The 16386-nt window shown below is 41.8% G+C and overlaps 1 protein-coding gene across 1 annotated transcript in view; it reads left to right on the top strand.

Annotated features, from left to right (window-relative positions):
- Positions 1-16386, top strand: part of LOC137374129 (gamma-aminobutyric acid receptor subunit rho-3-like) — a 47370-nt gene extending 30984 nt beyond the window's left edge. The window contains exons 6-9 of the mRNA XM_068039897.1: positions 1694-1834; positions 5231-5383; positions 7666-7862; positions 16084-16386. Of these exons, the coding sequence (XP_067895998.1) occupies positions 1694-1834; positions 5231-5383; positions 7666-7862; positions 16084-16386 (794 nt within the window). The remainder of the gene's footprint in view (positions 1-1693; positions 1835-5230; positions 5384-7665; positions 7863-16083) is intronic.

Below are 16386 nucleotides of genomic sequence, written 5' to 3'. Positions count from 1 at the left end.
CCCTGACAATTTAGTTTAAACCTCCCCTGTCACACCAGTGAACCTCCCTGTGAGCTCGTTGGTCCCAGTCCTGTTGAGGTGCAACCTGTCCCTTTTGAATAAATACCTCCTGCCCTAGAACGTGTCCCAATGAACATAGTATCTGAAACCCTGTGTACAGTAGATGAGGATTTTTGAAAAAGAGTGAGGCTTTGAATCACATGAGCTGTAACCTTTTTTCCCTTTTTAACTAATCTGTCCCATCCAGCAGGGTAAGCGGAGAATTGTTTCCATAATCTAAATATCTCAGTTAAAGAATGACATGTGTTTACTTTGATTTTCTCTCCATCCTGCAAGGCCTATTTTTGGTGCCTTCCCCTGAAAGGTCTGGCTGAGTTCAGAATGTCACAGGGCAGACACTTGTGTGCATGACCTGTGTTTTGCCACTCCACAGACCAGTATGTTATTACACAATAACCCTGCACCCCATGACCACTAAAATTCTAACTTTAGACTATAAAACTCGAGATAATAATACCTAAATAGCTTCCGATGCCTTAGCCAATTCAACGAGCGAGTAGCAGGCATACAGACCAAGAAGGTTTCAGATTTGATCCCCTAGTCTTTGCTGAGTTCACTAATCTCAACCAAGAAGCTGGTATGGGTGCTTCAATTGTTTTCAGTGATTTTGGGAGGGAAACTAATCAGCCAAGTTTTCCACCATCCAACAATTCCTGCGACAAAATCTGTGGTGAAGACAAGTTTGTGCTTAGGTCTGGCAATCTCAATAATCAAATTGCTGGCTGGCATTCACTATTAAAAGTCACACATGAATAATAACATTTTGGGCAAGTTACCAAAGAAAAACTGGCACATATAGAACTGTACCACAGCTAGGAGTCAATGCCATAGAAGGATGGGGAAAAAAACATTTCAGGGAAGAAATTGGCATATGATTTGATTATCTAATTCAGCTTCCCATCAGTCCAGTCAGGGCTATTGTTTTTGGGGTTTGACAATTACACTAATTGATTCCCATTTTAGTACGCAATATACTTGGACATAATTCTTTAATGCTCATGCTAGGTATGAATGCTGAACCACGTTTACAACCATTAGTAACCCAAAATAGAGAATTTCTGGGGTTCTTAGTGATTGCTCAAATTTAGTCCAGTTTAAGATGTCAATATCCTTATTTTTTTAAAAAGTGGACTGTATCTGTAATTGTATTTTTATTTTGGTATCCCCCTCAAAAATGTCTGTTACAAAAGTAATAGAGTAAAGCAAAATGTTCTCTTTTTCTAATTGTGTGTGAATTGGCAAGAGTGTTTCATGACAGTGGTCAAGAACTAAAGCAGAAAATCCATTCTGCAATAGTCATTTTTCATAAGGTTAACTTAATTGATTAAGTTCCAAAGGCAACGTGTATTTGTATGAAAGAAGAGGACAATGATGCAAAATCTATTGCAAATCTGTTTAATAAAATCTAATGAATAGTCTACATAATAGATCAGCACTTCGTTAATTCTGTATAAATGAAAATCGAACTATTTCATTTCTTTCATGTATACACATTGATGTATGTGACTTGTGGCACAGTGCATTATTGTGATGCACTTGAAGAGGCAAAAGAATTTCTCCTATAATCCCCAGTATGGTCAGTTCAAAATCTTCGCTTGGCCATATCAGTTAATGCTTTAATATTTTCCTCCAGATGCTTACAATGAAAAAGATCTAATGCTCCATTGGAAGAATGAAAATGAACCACTTAAGACAGATGAGCAGATTTTACTTGCTCAGTTTTTCATACAAGAATTTCGTGCATCAAGTGGACTTGCATTTTACAGCAGTACTGGTAAGTTTCTCTTCCTATAACAGATTTATGAATAATGGATAACAGAAAGGAAGGGACAGGACAGTAATACTACAGTGAGGAGTTTAATTGGCATTGTACAGTGTGACAGCAAATTATCAGAACTGTGCCCACTAAGAACAGCTTCACAATTGCTGGATTTTTGACACTGCCACAACTATTTGGCAAGTGCAGGTAATGGAAAGTGTAGCCAGCTGTGAAAATTTTGATAGTAGGGAAAGAGTGATTAACTATAAACTGGGTCTTTCTCAGTACAATGTCAATAGATTCATTCCTGATGAAGTAATGGTTGGGTGAGGCTTTGTTTGTGAGAAACCGAACATTCTGGAGTGTTGTAAGGAATAAGAAAGTGCTTAATTATCTGTCAGTCATTGGAGGTCGTGGCGGGAGCATGGAATAAATTAGAGCTATGGGGAAGAGTACTGAAAGATTAACTCCTGGAGAATGAGTTCTGTGTGATGGTTAGCAGGAGCAGAAGCTTGAACCAGATGGGGTTACTGGTCTGGAGAGGTAGTTGCCGATGCTAGAATAGATGTGATGCAGAATCCCAAAGAACATGCAGAGAAGGGCCTTGGACTCATTCAAGAAAGATTTAAACTTGCACAGCAATATGAGCAAAGGTAGACAGAGGAGGTAGTTTTGAGAGTGGTGAGAGATAGATGGAATTGCAGTGCTGAAACAATCTAAAGTGAAAGAAGCCATGGCTGAATGAGATGAAGAGGAGAATGCATGGCAGGGCCCAGAGATTATGAAAACGAAAGGTGGGAGTAGAAAGTTGGGATCGAGACTGGCAGCCAAAATACAAATGCAAATGTTTAGAAAGGGAGACCTTCTGTTAATTGTACATTAATCGTGTTTAATTGTATGCAGATGGTGAGCATTAACAGGGGATTCACTTGTGCCCCTATAAATAGACACAGACTGAAACTGTGTTTTTTGGGTTTGGAGGTGCATGTTTGTAATATGTAACTCTGTAAATAAATGCTTATCAGTGCGTAAATATTGGCTCTATTTCTATCTTTCACTAATTGGGTTTCTAGACAATAACACCTTTCATTACATGGACCTGTGGCAGAGAGCAAGGAAGATCCTTAGGTTCCATATTTATCTGAGAAATAAAACCTGCCCGATTTTTGAGGACCTATCTTAAGGAGGCAATAGAGCTAGTTCAGGAGCCAGTAGGGGAGTGAAGATTCAGCTTAGAGCCAAAAATTGACAAAGGCCAATCTATGAGGCAGTGGAGAAGTAAAATTCAGTTTAGAGAGTCATAGAGTGATACAGCACTGAAACAGGCCCTTCAGCCCACCAAGTTTGTGCTGACCAACAACCACCCATTTATATTAATCCTACATTAATCCCATATTCCCTACCACATCCCTACATTAGGGGCAATTTACAATGGCCAATTTACCTATCAACCTGCAAGTCTTTGGCTGTGGGAGGAAACCAGAGCACCCGGCGGAAACCCACACAGTCACAGGGAGAACTTGCAAACTCCACACAGGCAGTACCCGAAACTGAACCCGGATCGCTGGAGCAGTGAGACTGTGGTGCTAACCACTGTGCCACTGTGGCGCAGAAGATTTTAGAGAAGTGGCATTTATCTGGGGCCATTGGAGGAATGGGAAAGATCTGGGAGCTGTTGGAGGAGTAGAGTATGGATCATGAATCAGCAGCGATTGATCCAAGGGACCAGTGGACAAGTGGAATTTGATCTAGGAAACCAGAGAAGCAGAGCGAAACTAATGAAATGAGGAGAAAAGTCTAGCCCAGGAATCAGTGGAAGAATGAAGCACAGCTCAGAAGATCAATGAGACACTGCAGCTCAGCCCAGGAACCCAGTAGAGCAGCAAACTTCAACACAGGAACTATCAGAACGATGGACTTCAGTCCAGCAGTCAATGAAGCACAAACATAAATCCCAGCAAACAGTGAAGCCCACTTCAGAAGCAAGAACTTGCTCAGCATTTAACACAGAGCAAAGTAAACCCCAAAAGCTGGAGGGGCATTGGAATTTAATCAAAAGCACAGGAAATAAATTTAAATAAATGAGGGTTACCTTTTGGTGGCCAACTAGCAGGGACACCTTCCCCCACCATCCCCAGACTGTCCAGTAGCAGAGCAGAGTCTTGTCATCAGAGGAGTCCCAGGTGGGCCAACAGCAGCAGAATTCCAATGGCATAGGAGTCCAACAGATCCTGATAAAGGGGAACCAGTGGATGTAGTACATTTGGATTTTCAGAAGGCATTCGATAAGATGCCACACAAGAGATGTTACACAAGATTATGGCTCATGAGATTGAGCGTAATGTATAAACATAGATTGAGAATTGGTTAACAGACAGAAAACAAAGAGTAGGAATAAAAGGGTCATTTTCGGGATGGCAGGGTGTAACTAGTGGAGTGTTTCCAGGATCTGTGCTTGGGCCTCAGCTATGTACAATCTATAACAATGACTTAGATGAGGCGACAAGTATAATTATATCCACGTTTGCTGATGATACAAAGCTAGGTTGGAAAATAAGCTGTGAGTAGGATGCAAACGGGCTGAAAAGGGATATGGAACAGTTAAGTGATTAGTCAAGAATGCGGCAGTATAATGTGGGAAGTGTGAAATTATTCACTTTGGTAGGAAGAATGGAAAACAGAATATTTTTTAAAAGGTGAGAGATTAGTAAATGTGAGTATTTAGGGAGATTTGTGAGTTCTTATACATGAATCACAGAAAGTTAACATGCAGGTACAACAAGCAATTAGGGAGGCAAGAACTATGTTCACCTTTATTGCAAAGGGATTGGAGTACGAGAGTAAGGAAGTCTTGCTGCAATCATATACGGTTTTGATGAGACCACACATGGAATATGGTGTACAGTGTTGGTTTCCTTACCTAAGGAAGGAGATACTTGACTTACAGGGGGTGCACCAAAGGTTTACTAGATTGATTCCTGGGATGAGGGGGCTGTCCTATGAGCAGAGATTGAATAGAGTGACTCTATATTCTCTGAAGTTTAGAACAATGAAAGGTGATCTCATTGAAACATATAAAATTTTTAGAGAACTTGACAGCTAGATGCTGAGAAGCTGTTTCCCCTGGCTAGAGAGTCTAGCACTGGGGTCATAGTCTTAGGATATTTTGGACTGAACAAGGAGAAATTTCTTCATTCAGAGGGTTGTGAATCTTTGGAATTCTCTACTCCAGAGGGCTGTGGCTGTTCTGCCATTGACTATGTTCAAGACTGATATCGATAGATTTTTAGGCACGAAGAGAATCAAGAAATATGGGGATAGGGTGTGAAAGTGGAATTGAGGTAGAAGATTAGCTACAATAGGCCATGAGAAGAAATTTTACCAAAATTGTAACTTTTCTTTTCTCCTCAGGTTGGTACAACAGATTGTTTATTAATTTCATCCTAAGGAGGCACATTTTCTTTTTTCTTTTACAAACCTACTTTCCAACCATGTTAATGGTCATGTTATCTTGGGTTTCCTTCTGGATTGACAGAAGAGCAGTCCCAGCTCGGGTTTCACTGGGTAACTTATTTTTGTTCGCTTTCTTCTTCTCGTGTTTATCAAGGTGAAGGATATCAATATGGCTAATGTCAGCATGAAAAACTCTTAGATGACAAGCACAACAATGTGCCCAAATTTAAAATCTCACAAGGGACTTCCTACACCTCTAGTGCCAATTTTCCCATTTATCACACTGTTTGGGATGGACAAGTTGTGCCAGTCAGTCCCAAATTATGGACTGGAAATTAAGAGCCTGTGGCGAGCTCAAAAGATGATGCCAAAGAGCAGCCACGATCTCCCGCACAGTGGCTCATTTAAATAACCAGGGAGGGGGCGGACTTTCCGTCGCGGCAATGGCATCAGCTGCCTGTGTGCAGGCGTTGGCACCGTTTTTAAAGGGCAGCCAACCCTGCTGGCATATTTAAATTTTTAAAGATACACACCCCAACATTTATCAAATAAATCTCTAACGCACCTTTCCCACCCCCAATAACAATTACATTAACTATTTGCCCTTTCCCCCCAAAACACTTACCTTTTAAATCTAACCTTACCCGCACAGAATGCACAAAGTTTAAATTCACTCTTTCCCACCATCCCCTATACCCATTACATTTATTTGACCCCCGTTCCCTGCTGCCCCCACACTGAAAATTTTAACTAACACCCCTCCCCACCAGTGTCATGCGGAATTTCCCTAAACGGGGTATTGAAGGTGCAAGAGTGCCGGCTGCCACACTGAGGATCGTGGCAGGCCCAGGAGATTAAGGTAAGTTTATTTAAATTTATTCATCCCATTCATTTAAATATTGTAATTCAGTTCCCGACGCCCAGTGGCGGGTGGGGCGGTGGTCCGGTGGTGGCCAGGCCCTCCTGGCGTTGGCCTCTGTGACGGGCCTCTGCCGGAACAATCTTCCGCTCCGTCCCCCCTCCCTGTCACGGAGCCCGATGCCGTGGGCTTGGTAAAATCCAGCCCTCGAAGTGGTTTTGTGCTGTATGCTGACATTCACCAGAAACTGAGTTGAATCTGCTCCCTATAGTCAGCTGGTTTCAAATAATTGGAATCGCTTCACCTCCTATTACTATTTCTTGACTTAGTTCAAGAGTGAAAGAATGGAAATGAGTGACATTTAATATTGCAAGTACATGGCTGAATAGGGATCATGATGCATGGAGGGGGTCTTAGAAATAGAGAAGAGATACATGTGAATTTCCTCAATCTTTTGTGCTGCTTTTATGGCACATTCCTTGAAACTCTCTGCCACTCTTTATTTTAGCTCTGCTGTTTGCACAAAAGCAGATCACAAAAGTTTCCTGCATTTACACCAGTGATGCGTTGGCATAGATTTGCACCTGTATGTTTAGGTGGAGCACACCCAAAGTCAGCGATATTAGTGCAACTGAGATTCCTGAAATTTGATAACCATTTTATTTGTGATTTAATTTTGTTTTCCTGAGATCTGCACCATACTTAATCAAAGTGCGGTCAATCCTAGTGACACAAAATTTCTTGGGCTCCTGCTCCTCCCACCACCCTGCTCCATGCTGAGAATGACCAAGCATCTGAAATGGTTTTCCCATTGGCCATACCCCTGCACTGCATAATAATGGAAGAGGAAGAGGAGCAGTGGAGGCAAGAGCTCTGTCAAAGTGAGGCCTCAAAGTAGAACTAAGCAGCCCACTCGCTATTATCTCTATTGGCGACAATGTATTTGTATCACTCAATCTGTTACGTATGCACTGCAGGAAACTTGGACGTAAGATCCCATTGGCAACATTGGCACAAAAACTGGTGTGACATTGAGGAAATTCCATGCTTTTGTATCTAAACTGAATTATTTATTTTTTGATATTAGTGTATAAGCCTGAACTGCCTGCATTTAAGTTAACTTCATGCTACAAATTTAGTTTGGCTCAGTGCACATGTTCTGAAAGAGCCCATTAAAATGCTTGCTGGAATTTTTATAACTAGTGTTGATCCCTGAAATTGTATGCTTGTACTTGTTGAGATTGTTGAGATAGCACTCCAGAAAGTGCTGGTCACACAAGATTCAAGGCTGCATTCCTTCTAAGTTCCTGCTGGTGGAAGTGCTTAGAATTGTTTAACTGCCACCATCATGGATTGAGAGGTCAAAAAAGGAGCAAAATACCAACAGAACTGGAGTTGCTGTCCACAGATGGCTGATCCACCCACTCTCCGCTCTTGATCCGAGCTAGAATTTTGGGTCCAAGTTCTTTTAACTACTTTCTGCCTTGTACTATCAACAATCCTTACATCTATTTCTTTCTTTTCCATTAAAAAGGAATAACAATTATTCTGACAATGTCAACAATTATAACTGGAGTGAATGCATCTATGCCTCGAGTATCTTACGTTAAAGCTGTGGATATCTACCTCTGGGTCAGCTTTCTCTTCGTCTTCCTTTCTATAATCGAATATGCGGCTGTAAACTACCTAACCACAGTTGAAGAAAGGAAAAAAATGAAAGACAGACAGAAGGTAACATGACTAACATTGTTAATTTCAAAAAAGTGTATACAAACTAGAGATTGAGAGTTCTTTAAAGGTTCACCATAAATTATATAAAGAGCTTTTGCTTATACAATATCTGCATTCGAAAATGTTGAAATTGCGATCGTAGTGATTTTGACATAATTTGGTAGTATCATTCTCACAGGGGCAATATCTACATTTAAAAGAAAATGCAAAAACTAATAGAGCTCTGCACATTCAATTCAACAGCAATTATATTAGAAACTAATTCTCCTATAAAATCTAACAGAAGCTTTCCCCAACCTTATTAATTAAGTCATCATTCCCATTCAAGTGAAAAGCATCATTAATAAACTGGCTTACAAATGGATGGGTTATTATAATTTAATAGAACTGAGCTAAGTTATTTGTTCTTTAACAAGTTTCACCTGGTTGTCTTAGAATAGGAACTCTCTCTCTCCTGGGATCTTTATGCTTTGCTCCTCACTCGTTATATCCCGCTCTCTCAGTGAACTCTCGCTCTCTCTCCTGGGATCTTTATGCTCCGCTCCTCACCCGCTATTTTCCGCTCTCTCAGTGAATTATTAGTATTGGTAAAGATTTATTAGCAGTAGCAAGGTTATTAACTAACAGATAAAGGAATGGCAGGGCTGCTCCAACCTCTAGAGTGCGCATCCTGTGCTATGTGGCAATTCCAGGATTCTTCTTGTATCGTGGATAACCATATGTGCAGGAAGTGTCGTCAATTGCAGCAGCTTGAGCTCTGGTTTTCGGAACTTGAGCTGCAGCTGGCATCACTGTGCTGTATCCGTGAGGTTGAGAGCTTTGTGGGTAGCATGTTTATAGATATGGTTACCCCGCAGCTTAGGAGTATGCAGGGGAGAGGGAATGGGTGACTGCCAGACAGTGAAGAAGCAACAGGCAGGTAGTGCGGGAGACCCCTGAGTGCATCCCTATCTCCAACAGGTATTCAATTTCTGAATATTGAGGAAAGCGATGGTTCATCTGGGGAGTGCTGCCAGAGCCAAGGACATGGCACAACAGGTTGCTCAGCTGCAAAGGGAGGCACAAAAAAGACTGGAAGAGCGATAGTGATAGGGGATTCAATAGTCAGTGGAACAGACAGGCATTTCTGTGGCCACAGACGTAAATCTAGGATGGTGTGTTGCCCTGGTGCCAGGGTCAAGGATGTCACTGAATGGCTGCAGAGTACCCTGAGGTGGGAGGGTGAACAGCCAGCAGTCGTGGTCCACATTGGTACCGATGACAAAGATAGGAAGAGGGGATGTGGTCCTGCAGAAAGAGATTAGTGAGCTAGATAAAAAATTAGCAAGCAGGACCTCAAAAGTAGTAATCTCTGGATTACTCCCAGTACCATGCCCTAGGCTCAACCATCTTCAGCTGCTTCATCAATGACTTTCCTTCAATCATAAGGTCAGAAGTGGGGATGTTCACTGATGATTGCACAATGTTCAGCACCATTCGTGACTCCTCAAATACTGAAGCAGTTCGTGTAGAAATGCAGCAAGACCTATACAATATCCTGGCTTGGGCTGATAGGTGGCAAGTAACATTCGCGCCACACAAGTGCCAGGCAATGACCTTCTCCAACAAGAGAGAATCTAACCATCTCCCCATGACATTCAACGGCATTACGATTGCTGAATCCCCCACTATCAACATCGTGAGGGTTACCATTGAACAGAAACTGAACTGGAGTAGCCATATAAATACCATGTCTACAAGAGTAGGTCAGAGTCTAGGAATGCTGCGGCGAATAACTCACCTCCTGACTCCCATAGCCTGTCCACCATGTACAAGGCACAAGTCAGGAGTGTGATGGAATACTCTCCACTTGCCTGGATGGGTGCAGCTCCAACACTCAAGAAGCTCGACACGATCCAGGAGAAAGCAGCCCGCTCAATTGGCACCCCGTCTACAAACATTCCCTTCCTCCACCACCAACGCACAGTGGCAGCAGTGTGTACCATCTACAAGATGGTGCTGGGACCCTTGCTGTTTGTAGTGTACATGAATGATTTAGACGTGAATATCGGAGGTATGATCAGTAAATTCGCAGGTGACATGAAAATTGGTGATGTCGTAAATAGTGAGGAGGAAAGCCTTAGATTACAGGACAATATAGATGGGCTAGTAAGATGGGCGGAGCTGTGGCAAATGGAATTTAATCCTGAGAAGTGTGAGGTGATGCATTTTGGGAGGACTAACAAGGCAAGGAATGTACAATGGATGGTAGGATCCTAGGAAGTACAGAGGGTCAGAAGGACCTTGGTGTACTTGTCCATAGATCACTGAAGGCAGCAGCACAGGCAGATAAGGATGTTAGGAAGGCATATGAGATACTTGCCTTTATTAGCCAAGGCATTGAATATAAGTGCAGGGAAGTTAAGATGGAGCTGTATAAAACACTAGTTAGGCCACAGCTGGAGTACTGTGTACAGTTCTGGTCACCACACTATAGGAAGGATGTGATTGCACTGGAGAGGGTGCAGAGGAGATTCACCAGGATGTCGCCTGGGCTGGCGTATTTCAGCCAGGAAGAGAGACTGGATAGGCTAGGGTTGTTTTCCTTAGAGCAGAGAAGGCCGAGGGGGGACCTGCTTGAGGTATACAAAATTATAAGGGGCATTGATAGGATAGATAGGAAGAAACTTTTTCCCATAGCGGAGGGGCCAATAACCAGGGGGCATAGAGTTAAGGTAAGGGGTAGGAGGTTTAGAGGGGATTTGAGGAAAAATGTTTTCATCCAGTGGGTAGTTGGAATCTGGAACACACTGCCTGAAGGGGTGGTAAGAGGCAGGAACCCTCATAACATTTAAGAAGTATTTAGATGAGCACTTGAAATGCCATAGCATACAAGGCTACCGGCCAAGTGCTGGAAAATGGGATTAGAATAGATAGGTGCTTGATGGCCAGCACAGACATGATGGACCGAAGGGCCTGTTTCTGTGCTGTACAACTCTATGACTCTATGATGCACTGCAGCAATGCACCAAGGTTACTCAGGCAGCACCTTCCACATCCGTGACCTCTACCACCTAGAAGGACAAGGGCAGCAGATGCGTGGGAACACCACCACCTGCAAGTTTCCCTCCAAGCCACACACCATCTTGACTTGGAACTATATCGCCGTTCCTTCACTGTCATTAGGTCAAAATCCTGGAACTCCCTTCCTAATAGCACTAATACCCCACATGGATTGCAGCGGTTCAAGAAGGCAGCTCACCACCACCTTCTCATGGGCAATTAGGGATGGGCAATAAATGCTGGCCTGGTCAGCGATGCCCATATCCCATGAAACGAATAAAAAAAAACTCACGCAAGTAAGTATAGAAATAGGAGGATAGTGCACATGAATACATGGCTGGAAAAATGGTGCAGGAGGGAAGGCTTGAGATTCCTAGGTCACTGGGACCAGTTCTGGAGAAGCCTTGACCTGTACAGGCCAGATGGGTTGCACCTGAACAGAGCTAGGACAAATTTCCTTGCGGGGCAATTTGCTACTTCTATTGGGGAGGGTTTAAACTAATTTAGCAGGGGTGTGGGAACCAGGAGGAAATGTTAGAGAGGAATACCAAGATGCACAGAATACTAGGAGAGATAGATAGCACTAAAGTGGAGATTAGTAAGTTATTAGGTGGGGTCAGAGTAAGGGAGAAAGTAATAAAGTCTAAATCAGGGTTAATGCGCATGTGTGTGAATGTACGGAGTGTTGTTAATAAGGTTGGTGAGTTACAGGTGCAGATTGACACCTGGAAATATGATGTTGTGGCTATAACAGAGACCTAGCTGAAAGAAGGGTATTAAATATTCCCGGATACAAGGTGTTCAGGAAAGATAGGAAAGGGAAAACAGGGAGAAGAGTGGTGGTATTGATTAAAGAGGCATTGCAGTGCTGGAGAAAAAGGATGTCCCAGAGGGGTTGAGGACAGAATCTATTTGGCTAGAGCTAAGGAACAAAAAGGGTGCGGTTACATTGCTCGGTGTAGTCTATAGGTCACCAACTAGTGGGAAGGATGTAGAGGAACAAATTAGCAAGGAAATTACAAACAGGTGCAATAATTATAGGGTGGTTATAATGGGGGACTTTAATTATCCAAATATAGACTGGGATAGAAGTAGTGTAAAGGGCAGTGAGAGGCAAGAGTTCTTAGTGTGTGTTCAGGAAAACTTTCTACAGCAGTAAGTTGCTAGTTCAACGAGAAAGGAGGCAGTGCTAGACCTGGTTCTTGGAAATGAGGTGGGCCAAGTGGATCAAGTGTCAGTCGGAGAACATGTAGGGAACAGTGATCATTGTATCATAAGGTTTAGCCTGACAATGGAAAAGGACAAAGAACAATCCAGAGTAAGAATAATTAACTAGGGGAAAGACAACTTCAATGGGCCAAGAACGGATCTGGGACGAATAAATTGGAGTCAAAGGTTGGCAGGAAAAATGGTAGCTGAACAATGGGCTACCTTCAAAGAAGAGATAGTTCGGGCACAGTCAAGGTATGTTCTCTCAAAGGGGAAATGTAGGGTAAACAAATCCAGAGCTCCCAGGATGATAAAAGAGACGGAGATTAAGATAAAGAAGAAAAAGTGTGCTTATGACAGATGCCAGGTAGAGAATACCATTAAGAACCAGGCTGGATAGAACAAAGAACAAAGAACAGTACAGCACAGGAACAGGCCATTTGTCCCTCCAAGCCTGCGCCGATCAAGAAGGTTCAGAGGGGAACAGAAAAAGCAAACAAGAGAAGCAAAGAAAGAATATGAACAGAGACAGGTAGCTAACGTAAAAGGGAATTCCAAAGTTTTTATAGACATATAAATAGTAAAAGGGTGGTAAAAGGAGGAGTGAGGCCGATTAGGGACCAACAAGGGGATTTCCGCAGGGAGGCAGAGGGCAATGCTGAGTTATTAAATGACTACTTTGCATCTGTCTTTGCCAAGGAAGAAGATGCAACCAAGGCAATGGTGAAAGAGGAGGTAATTCAGATACTATAAGGGTTTAAAATTGATAAGGAGGTGGCGTTGGATAGGCTGCCTGAACTTAAAGTGGATAAGGTACCGGGACCTGATGAGATGCATCCAAGGATACTGAGAGAAGTGAGAGTGGAAATTGTGGAGCACTGGCCATAATCTTTCAGTCTTCCTTAGACTTGGGGGTGGTGCCAGAGGACTGGAGAATTGCAAACATGACACCCTTGTTCAAAAAAGGTTGTAAAGATAAATCCCAGCAACTACAGGCCAGTCACTTTAACTTTGGTGGTGGGAATCTTCTAGAATGATCAATACAGAACAAAATTAATTGTCACATGGACAAATGCGGGTTAATTAAAGAAAGCCAGCATGGATTTCTTAAGGGAAAATCATGTTTAACTAACTTGCTGGAGTTTTTTGAAGAGGTAACAGAAAGGGTTGATGAGGGCAATGCAGTTGATATGGGGTAAATGAACTTCCAAAAGGCATTTGATACAGTGCCACACACAGATGTGTGAGCAAAGTTATAGCTCATGGAATAAACAGTACAGTAGCAAGATGGATACAGAATTGTCTGAGTGACAGGAAACAAAGAGTAGTGGTTCATGGATTTTTTGGGGGCTGGAGGAAGGTTTGTAGTGGAGTACTTCAGTGCTTTTCCTGGTATATAATGACATAGACCTTGGTGTACAGGGCACAATTTCAAAGTTTACAGATGATACGAAACTTGGAAACATTGTGAGCTGTGAGGAGGATAGTGTAGAACTTCAAAAGGACATAGACAAGTTGGAATGGACGGACAGGTGACACATGAAGTTCAATGCGGAGAAATGTGAAGTGATTCATTTTGGTAGGAAGAAAATGGAGAGACAATATAACATAAAGGGTACAATTCTAAAGGGAATGCAGGAGCAGAGAGACCTGGGTAGAAATGTGCATAAGTCATTGAAGGTGGCAGGACAGGTTGAGAGAGTGGTATCCTGGGATTTATTAATAGGGGCATAGAGTACAGGAGCAAGCAAGTTATGTTGAACTTGTATAAGACACCAGTTTGGCCTCAGCTGGAGTACTGCATCCAGTTCTGGTCGCCACGCTTTAGGAAGAATGTTAAGGGGTTAGAGAGGGTGCAGAAAAGATTCACAAGAATGGTTCCAAGGATTAGAAACTTCAGTTATGAGGATAGATTGGAGAAGTTGGAACTGTTTTCCTTGGAGAAGAGAAGGCTGAGAGCAGATTAGATAGAGGTATTCAAAATCATGAGGTGTCCGGACAGAGTAGATAGGGAGAAACTGTTCCCACTCGTGAAAGGATCGAGAAGGAGGGGGCACAGATTTAAAGTAATTGTTAAAGGTAGCAAAAGCGACATGAGTAAAATCTTTTTCATGCAGCGAGTGGTTAAGGTCTGGAATGCATTGCCTGAGAGTGTGGTGGAGGCAGGTTCAATTGAAGCATTCAAAAGGGAATTAGACTCTTGTATGAAAAGGAAGAATGCACAGGTTACGGGGAGAAGGCAGGGGAATGGCACTAGGCGAATTGCTTATTCAGAAAGCCGATGTAGACACGATGGGCCAAATGGCCTCCTTCTACGCTATAACAGTTGGGTGATTCTGTGATACAGAAAAAGAGAATTGCAGATATACACACACAGAAACAGAAAGTGTGTACCACAGCACATACAGGACAGAGAAGGAAAGAAACATAGATACACATAGGGACAGAAAGAAAGGATTGCAGAAACAGAGAGAAAATCACAGAGGAACATAAAGATTGATATCCACAGTTATGCACAAGGAAAAAGAGTCACACACACACACAAACACACACACGCACACATGAGATAGAGCCAGAAATAAACACATGTACAAAAAGTAGATTTGTTCATTTTGGACCTTTGAGCATACTACACAAAAAGATGTTTTTACAAAATAGATAAAAATGAAATTATCTTGCTCCAGAGTTTCTTAATTTTGCTCCAGCAACTGTAGGGGATGTTCCTACGTTCCTTACATAGAATTACATCGAACCTACAGCATAGAAACAGGCCAGTCAGTCCAACTAGTCCATGCCAGCTCTTATACTCCGCCATAATTACCTCTTCCCACCTTAACTCCATATCTCTTTATCCCTTTCTCTGTCATACTTGCATCAAGTCTCCCCTTAAATATATCAATGTTGTCTGCTTCAATCACTCCATGTGGCCACATTGTCACCACTCTGTGTCAAGAAATTCCTTCTTAAATTCTTTATTTGACCTGTTAGCGATTGTCTTATATTTATGCCCTGAGTACATTGTAAACTATATAACTGGCCCCACAAACTTGTTTTAGGACATTTTACTGGAGAAAATATTATTTTCTAGCTGTAGAAAAACTCATGTTGCACCACTTAAAAAAGACATGAGTTTTTCAGAACGTGCAAAGTATTCACCTATACCAACAAAATTGGCTTTTCTTGTCTAGACTCAGAGGTTTCTCTAGTCTATTTATGTGGGATAATGGGCAATATTGGACAATATTAGTTGGAGTTTAAACTTTGATAATGAAGATTTTGTTTCTAGAGACTATTTTGTCGGTGAAACTGCAAGCAAAATTGTAAGATTTCTGAAAAATTTAGTTTCAAAGCAAAATTTATTTGAAATGGTCTTCAAAGATTCCACTGTAGTCCAAAGCAAATGTACTCAACATTTTCAAAAGGGTATATATAACCTGAATGTTAAGTGCAACAGTTTTCCTAGGAACAATAATGTTAAGGTGGATATGATTTATCTTAACAAATTTTTAAAGTTAATTCAATACTGACTTTCTATATAGTCAGTTTCTCAGTGTTGGTGACAATATTGCCTGTCATTATATAAACACTTCCTTCATGATCTAGTCAACAAAACATAGGACAAATACATCTATCAACTGATCATTTACCAGGAGCAGTTCTCATGCAATTCTCTGGTCCCACTGTCCTGATTGCTGTTGACAGAACCTGGAAAAGAAGAAAGGAGCTGATTTTAAATAAAGCTGAAATTATTTGACAGTAGAGTAACTTGATTTTACAGAGCTGAAGATGCACTTTGCAAATTACATTACAGTACGCAGATTTGTAAATAGGGAGATTGCTTATGGGCCCGATTTTAACCCATTCAAAACCACCAACTTGCACAGAGTTAAAATCGGGCCCTTGTTAACAGTCAGTCTTAAGTAGGTATCTCAATACTACTGTTAATCACAAAAGCACTTTTATTTTTCAGTTTTCGGATTCCTTTAGGTTGGATCAGACACATACCATGGCTTTTGATGGCTGTTACCATGATAGTCAGCTGGACCTGTCAGCCTACACCGAAGCCCGTTTAAATGTAGCAAATACTGAAGCCAGAGAACGTGCATCCTGCTCAAATCCAGATGGTCAACAGTTAAGAAGGAAGAAATCTATTAAAGGGAATGTCACTGCAATTATTATAAAGAACAATCATGCTATTGATACTTATTCAAGGGTTTTATTTCCTGCAGCATTTATTCTTTTTAATTTCATTTACTGGTGCTTATTTTCGTAA

The sequence above is a fragment of the Heterodontus francisci genome, chromosome 10 (assembly GCF_036365525.1).
Source record: "Heterodontus francisci isolate sHetFra1 chromosome 10, sHetFra1.hap1, whole genome shotgun sequence".
Classification (NCBI taxonomy): Eukaryota; Metazoa; Chordata; class Chondrichthyes; order Heterodontiformes; family Heterodontidae; genus Heterodontus; species Heterodontus francisci.
This window is presented reverse-complemented; position numbering and strand designations above follow the sequence as displayed.